This window comes from Panicum virgatum, chromosome 6K, assembly GCF_016808335.1.
Source record: "Panicum virgatum strain AP13 chromosome 6K, P.virgatum_v5, whole genome shotgun sequence".
Lineage (NCBI taxonomy): Eukaryota > Viridiplantae > Streptophyta > Magnoliopsida > Poales > Poaceae > Panicum > Panicum virgatum.
Window position 1 is genome coordinate 6,585,424 of NC_053141.1, and position 8,007 is coordinate 6,593,430.

Consider the following 8,007-nt stretch of genomic DNA (forward strand, 5'->3'; position numbering starts at 1 on the left):
TTGATGATATTGCTGACAAGAGGAAATGAAATGCAACTCAAACATACCAGCAGTTCAAATGGGTTCTGGTGGTAACAGGTACTAGTACACGTTTGTTGAAAGGGAGAAGTTTGAAAATCATCTATCATAGCAAGTTTGCTTCTCAACTTTGTTTGAATTGGTCAAACCACGTAGCTTAACCGAATCTATGAAGCTGCTTTTTCTGACAATTTCAGGGGCAGTAAGCAAACATTGCAAAGACTATAGGTGATCAGTTTATCTCATCAAAACTAAAGCTAAGCACGTCACAAATTGAGCAAATCGAGCTCGATCATACATTGGCATGTGACTGATGCAGGAGAAAGCAACAGCACAGGTCGCCTTCTTTTCTCCTTTGGGCTCCCGGCCCCTAGCGAGAGAGAGCTCATGCACGAATTGCTGCTCCAAAAAAAGCTACTACCCCTTTAACAGATTAGATCGTCCTAAACGCTAACAACAACTCCATTACACACTGCGCAGAGAGCTCGCAGCTTTGGATCGCGATCAATCTCTACCACCCTAGCTGCTGCTGCTGCTGCTGCTCCCCTGCTACCTTTAATTCCCTCCTCTTTTTGCTGCTCCCTGTCCATGGCCTCCTTTTAACAGTGAAAGATGATGCCCCCTCTTTGGGACCATGCACCCATCTTAACTTGATCCATGAACAAGCAAAGCGTGCCCCTAGCTAGCTAATCCTTGTCGGCGGCGACGATGATGATGATGACCTCCGGTTAGAGAGAGCTTGATCGATGCGGCGTGGTCCGGTCTCAGTTTGGACGGTTCTGCGGCCGCCCCAGGGTGAACTCGAGGTTGAGCTCGCTGGTGCTGGACGTCGTCTCCGAGACGCAGGAGTTCATGTCCGAGAGGATCTCCAGGCTCTTGGACTGCATCTGCTCCTGTACAGTAAAGATCGGCAATGCATGCAGAATAAAATTAAGTTGATGAGTTTAGATGGCCTCATTCTCCAGGCTCTTATACCATTTGCTATCTTAGGTGTTCTTGTGTGTGTGTGCATCTACCTTGAGAGAATGCATGCTCCCAGTGTTGGACTCGCTCGGGAAGCCGGTCCAGTCCTCCCTGTAGACAGTACAAAGTCACCAACAGACACAGAGCTCGGTTAGTACCGATGCGTCAAAGTAACTCTAACACTGTAACTAGTACACAGTGTATAAAAGAGCCTATACAAACTGTAACACTGTACTAATAACTGTAAAACTGTAACCGTACCGTACGAAGTAGTTGTAAATCTAGGGCACCAGTGTTAATTGTATCAGTAACAGGAATGAGGAGGCCAAATAAAAATTAGCAATGTATATTTTCGATACTGCTTGTACCTTCAAACCAAAACAATTGGAGGAAATATTCTATACACTAAATACTAGTAAATATAGTAGAATGCTGGTACTGCAGCTATTCTTTATGATGAACTGCATGCATACTACACTATACTGACAAAAAGGCCACAGGCATACATAATGAGGCCATAATTGAGGCAGGCAAGCATACAGATGCCTACAAGGGAGATCCATGTCAAAAGGCTTGCTGGTCTCCATGAAGTAGGGCACTTTTCTGAGCTCATCATATTTATTGGGAACTGATTCTTAGGAGAGAGCAGCAAGGGAGATGTAGTGTGCATGTGGGTAAAAGAGACCTCCCCCTTTTCATGACCTAATAAAGCTACTAAAGCACCCAATCCAAGCTCAAGAGATGATTGACAGTGTATACAAGGTGACATCAGGCAAAAGTTATTGATCCAATGTTTAATCCTACTTCTTTTTACTCCTCTGATGCACACAAGTGGTGGTAGCACCACTACTTATCATAGGATTAAGCACAAAAAAAGGTATACACAAGCTATAGCCACTAGTGACCGTATATGCACCTTGAGGAGCTATTCCAGAGGGCACCATGAGCACCGGTGCTGCTCCCATGATCGTTACAGGCAGCTAACCTTCCATGCCGAGCCGCGGCCGCCGACTCCGACCGGTCGCCGCCGTAGCCGTGCAGGTCGAGCGAGTTGTCGTCGCAGATCTCGCCGGCCGACCCGTTCTCGAACCCATCAGCTTGATCTGCAGGACCCAAGCAAAATAAAGGAGACAATTAGTAGGCGACAAGCATAAGATTAGCAAAGGTACTCCTACTTGGGATATGCCATACGGAATGGAAACACAAGTGACGGTGAAGATCAGTAGCCGGTCGATAATTGAGAATAAGATGGAATAAAACGGAAGGCTGGAGCGGCGTGCATCAGGCTCATCACTCATGTCATGTTAGCATCGATTCTAAAGCGCGCGAGCAAAATAAAAGCATAAATCTTGTACTATTCACCTGACGAAGCTGCCGGCCTTTCGGTGTTCTTGACGGTCCTGTACATCTGCAGCGGCAAGGGAGCAACATGGCAAAAGATCAGTTTAGAGGCAGGCATATAGCACATCTATGTACACCATCTAGCTAGTTAGCTATCATCTATATATGAAGCAACTTGTGCTGCAAATCTGGAATCTTTGGCAGATCATAAGATTTGCGTTTTCAGGAACAGACTGCATGATTTGAATTGACAGGTTGATGCAGAAACCAGCAACAAGGAAAAAAGCAGCATGAAACCCCATTCACATTGGCAGACAGAGAGACAATGTTAAAGTAACTATCATACATGTGTGATTCATGTTTGTGGTTGCCAGTGGTATAACGCTAGGTATGGAAGAGTGCCATAGCTTGGTGGCCTAGATGTGAAACCAGCACTTCTCTTTTACATATATGGGAGGCTTGGGAGCTGAAAGACTTGACCTAGCTAATGAGCACAGGTTTCCGTGGTTTTACAAGTAATACCAGCATGATGCAGCAGTACACATGGGAACGAAGAAAGACTACATACAGGGAGTTGTATCGTGAACTGTTTCAGACTTTAGCCCCATCTGGCCATCCCTCTCGCCCCCTCTCCCTTTGCTGTGTGTGTGTCTTTCTTCCCCTTTGATGCATCCCCTGCTTGCATGCATTGCACACACACTAGAGCATCGAGCAGTGTGCCCTGTGCAGTAGACTAGTAGTGGTAGAGCAGAGAAACAGGCAGTCTAGCGCTGCTGTGGCAGCAAAACTCCAAGACCCAGGAAGGCGAGAACAGATCCCCATATGTGCATGTGTTTGTGTAATAACTTGTTTCTACCCCTTCCAGTCTTTCGCACCCACACGGTTAATAATCCTATCAAGCGTGTTCAAGATTGCACGGCATGATCGAACAAAAAATGAGTAGTAAACTGCAAGCTGGAGGATTTATATTACCTGCAAGTGAGACTTGACATGAGCCAGGGTGAGATCCTTCACGTCCATGAGCTCAAGAACTGACTTTGGCGTTGCCCCTGGTGGTTCATCATCACAAACATACAAGCAAGGTGTCATGGAGGAAGGAGAAGGAAAGGATCAAGAAGAGACGCCATTGGAAAAACTGGCAAAGAGGAGAAGCTATGGAGGAGCTCAAGAGAGCTAGAGATAAGGGCAAAGATGAGAGGTGGTAGGAACAGGGTTTGAGGGGCATGGAGTCATGGACGGGGAGGGGAAGAAAGGGAGAACGTACTCTCGTGGCCGCCGAGGAGCTCGACGGCGTGGACGAAGCGCGCGTGGAGCGTGGACGTCCAGCGCATGCGCGGCGCCCTCGCGGCGCGCTTGGCCGGCGGGAAGCCGGCGACGCGCGCACCGGCGCCGCACCCGGCGCGGCGCCAGGCGCCCGCGGCGACGTGGCAGGGCTCGCAGAAGCACGGCCCCGCCGCCGCGTGCGGCGGGAACGTCGGCGGCACCGCGTGCGTGTGCGGGTGCTGGTACAGCGGCACGCCGCGGATGGGCCGCAGCACGGCGGCGGCGGCGTCGGTGTGGTAGTACAGGCCTGCCGCGCCGGCAGCGCCGGCACTGGGGGGCATGGGCAGCTGCACCGGCAGCGGCAGCGGCACGGGCATGGCCAGCTGCAGCGACGGCGCCATGGCCGCCGGGTTGCCAACCCCGTTGCCGCCTGCCGTGGCGAAGAACCTGGCGCTGAGGGCGGCGGCGTGGTGGTGGTGGTCGTGGGGCGTGGCGCTGGTGGGGAGGCCGATCTGGAGGGAGAGATCCGGCTGGGAAGGGAAGAGCTCCATCGATCTCACTGATCTCTGTGGAGCTTGGGGTCGTCTCGGCCTGTCACTCGTTGCTGCAGAGTGATAAAGAGCGCTCTCTTTCTCCTTTCCCTCTCGTTTCTTTGTTTGTGCAACTTGTGGAGGCTTGAGCTAGAGGGATGGCCGGGATACTCCCCTTTTCTAGTGAGTGGGGGAGAGAGAAAGACAAAGGGTAAAAATGTAAAAGCAGAATGGAGACTAGAGAGAGAGAGAGAGATGTATGTGAATGTGATGGGCAAAGAAGGGAGGTGGATGATGAGTTAATGATGCAAGGCAGGGGTAGACCTGAGCAGCAACACCCTGTTGGGCATGGCGACACAGTGACACACTCTCACACACCCATTACTCCCTCTCTCTCTCTCTCTAGGACAGAGATGGAAGGAGATGACAGTTTGAATGGTAGGGGGTAAAGAGATATTCCAATCCCCCACTTTTACATTGCATGGCAGCTTGCAGGAGCAAAAGGCCTTTTGCATGAGAGCTGATGGAGCTAGTACTAGCTAAATGTTGTGTGTGTCTGTTGGGTTGTTGGCACATGTTTTTCTTGCTAGGGCCCATTCATCTATCTACTCATCATGCAGACTTCTTTGGGTTTGGGCTAATATGATCAGTACACAGGAGGTGGTATGTATGTGCTTCATCAAAGCATGCATAGAGCTGGTTGGGGTTTCTGTCACAAGAAAACCTTTTCCCTTTGAACTCCTTGTATCCATGCATATATGGGTGGAGCACAACAAAAACATGACTTTGCTTCAGCCACTAGCTAGAATGTCCAGCTTTTCAGTGTGATGAACTCCAGCTAGGTAGCTGCATGCAGGTTTTGCATACATGTTTTCTCTCCCTCTTTTGCATCGTGTCCAATCCTTGGCAAAGTTGAGCGCCATTTGTTAGCAAACCTTTGGCAAAGGTAAGAATCACTTCTGTTGCTTTCAGTACCTCAAACTTCACTCTAAGATGAATGTTTTTTTTGTTTTTGATAATTGTTCTTTCTTTTTAAGATATAAATGGAAGGGGAGGGAGCTCCCCCCGCCCCCCACCCACCTGATTTTTATTGAAGTATTCCTGACGGGACAGAGGAATCACTACTACAAAAATGTTTTTTAGGAGCAGTACAGAAAAATATGCCAAGTATATTTTAGTGTATCCCACCCCTGAAAATTATTTTTATGGGCGGGTGACGTCATCACCCACTTCTATAAATGGATTTTTTTTGGCGTCACACGCCCCTAAAAATGGTGGTCATTTGTGTGATGCCAACACCCGCCTCTGAAAATGCACTTCCAGATATGGGTGAATTACAACAGTAACTCCACTTCATTTGTTAAAGCGAGTTATCTTTTGAACCGTCCTTAGAAAAAACAGGATGCCCCTACAAATCGTTTTTAGTAGTGTGCACTCATGTGACATCGGCTCTAGTTGGAGTACACACACCATGGCAAGAGAACCCCCTCTTGCATCCCTGAATCGTTAGAGGTTTTGATGGGGTGTTGTTTGCAGGACACTCACAGCAATTTTGTTGGAGTCCGCCGTCCAAATTTTTGGCTATTACATTATTTGGCAATCTGATGTATGTTTTTGATGTTTCTCCACCGGATACATCTTCTCTTCTTGATCCATGTGCAAATCACCTTCACTATGATTGTCATGGGAAGGTATCTTACCGGAGCACCTTCCACTACAACCTAACTTCGCCTCCGCCCCAACCCTTTCCACGCCACTCCAAGGTGCATTTGGTTTGAGAGCGAGGTAGAATAGGATGGCTCCATGCTAATTTTAGGAATGGAATGGCTCCATATTGATGTTTGGTTGGAGGGATAGAATGGCTCCATTCTTGTGTAGCCACTGTTTTGTGGGGCTTGCTTGTCAGTCAATCAACACCCTTCCTTCTTCCTTGACGCTTGTTCTTTGCCTGCACGAAGGAAATTGAGCTCCAATTTGTTTTAGTTGGCTGCCGCATCCATTGAATCCGAGTTCAATATAATCGGACCCGTCGACTGCTGAATCGAAGCCCACCAGCCAAGTTCGAAGCCCGGGAGTCCAAGTTTGATGCAAAAGACAAAGAAATTAGTTACATCATACTAAAGCGATCCCAATCTTGAACCTTAATTAATCTCTAACAAAAACCCTAATGTATGAAAGGCAAACATTGACCTCAAATTGGAGTGGCAGCGTATAAACTCCAGGCATAAGATGGGATGAAAAATGCTGAAATTATATTCCCACTATTCAAAGACTCCAAAAATTTATGAAACATGTTGATTAATACTATAGGAGTATCATAGTACTATATGTTAGCAGTCGTGGTCAGGGCGGAGACAAGGGGGGCGGGCAGGGGCCTGGCCCCCTAATGATCTCGTAGCACTATTATAGCACCATTATCAAAAGTGAAATTTACCCCAACGGCAAGACCGTTGGCCTCCCCAATCACTGCTTCCCCATGATCAAATTCTGACTCCGCCCCTGCTCGTGGTCGTAGTAGCAGATTTTAAGGCGGTCACTACTGTATTTGCTTCTGGTCAGGACTATAGAATGCCATGGTATTCAGAAGCGCACCCGGGCGGCCGGCCGGCCTGTCAGCAGTACTCTAGCTAGTCCTACAGCACATTGAATGTTGTACATGTACTACGACACTTGAATACTCCTACGCCACTCGCCTCTGCTGCTCCAAATTCATGGCGGGCATCAGACAAAGCAGCAGGGGCCGGCACCACCCGGTTCTTCCTCCTGCATTCTCTCTCCCTCTATCTCTGGGAGAGGGCGGAGAGAGAGGCACTGAAACAGTACGTGTACTGGCAGTATGTGTATAAGTGTAGTAGTGTGGATCTATGGGAGCAGGAGATGGATGGATGGTGGATGCATGGTGCGTTGCCTGTGGATAGGAAAACCCACAGCCTTGAATGCGATGGGAAACTTTTTGGTTGGGTTCATTGGAATTGCCGCTTGGCAACACTCAGGTCCTGTTTAGTTTCCTTTACATGTAAACGTAAAAAAATTTGCGACGGAATCTTGACAATTTGAAGTACTAAATAAAATTTATTTACAAAATTTTTTACACAGATGAGTTGTAAATCGCGAGACGAATCTAATGATCCTAATTAATCCATGATTAATTAATAATTAGAGGATAGTTACTGTAGCATCACTATTACAAATCATGAATTGAGTAGGCTCATTAGATTTGTCTCGCGATTTACAGCCCATCCATGCAAAAAAGTTTTGTAAATAGACTTTATTTAGTACTTAAAATTAGTAAAATTCCTTTGCAAAATTTTGCGTTTTTACATTTTACAGGGTGGGAACTGTTTAGGGCCTCAACTACTACACTCCGCCCGCGATTTTTTACAACAGCAACACGAGAGCTTCGGCTTCACTGTTGTTGAGGCGAGCTGCTAAGGCCTGTGTTTAGTTGTTTACATGTAAAATTTTTGTAAAAGAATCTTGCTAATTTGAATACTAAATGAAATCTATTTACTAAACTTTTTGTACAAATGAGTTGTAAATTGCGAGACAAATCTAACGATGATAATTAATATATAATTAATGCATAATTAGCAGATAGTTACTGTAGCATTACTGTTGCAAATCATGGATTAAGTAGGATTATTAGATTCGTCTTGCGATTTACAGGCTATTCATACAAAAAGTTTTATAAATAAACTTCATTTAATACTTCATGTATGTGTCCAAATATTTGATATGACTTTTTTGTTTACGGAATTTACGGATTGGGATCTAAACAGGCCTAGAGCCAGCCGAGACCCCCTGAACTGACGACCCTACCTAGCTGCTGCTGCCGCTGTGTGATCACTCGAGGTCACCTCACCTCGGCGCTGCGGAATTGAGGCCGTTCCCA

At 47.1% G+C, this 8,007-nt stretch overlaps 1 protein-coding gene across 2 annotated transcripts; it reads right to left on the reverse strand.

The window, feature by feature from the left end:
* Positions 1-231: 231 nt before the first annotated feature.
* LOC120711477 (probable transcription factor KAN2) lies at positions 232-4,338 on the reverse strand. Of its 2 annotated transcripts, none has more exons than XM_039997023.1 (6): positions 3,587-4,338; positions 3,295-3,371; positions 2,344-2,389; positions 1,967-2,084; positions 1,035-1,092; positions 232-911 (listed from the first exon to the last, which is right to left on the reverse strand). In XM_039997023.1, the coding sequence occupies exons 1-6, from the start codon at positions 4,134-4,136 to the stop codon at positions 783-785; spliced, it is 978 nt and encodes a 325-aa protein (XP_039852957.1). In that variant the 5' UTR covers positions 4,137-4,338; the 3' UTR covers positions 232-782. The 2 variants fall into 2 exon arrangements, with proteins under 2 accessions (XP_039852957.1, XP_039852956.1); XM_039997022.1 differs by having other exon boundaries at positions 1,898-2,084; positions 3,587-4,336.
* Between the last annotated feature and the right edge of the window lie 3,669 nt (positions 4,339-8,007).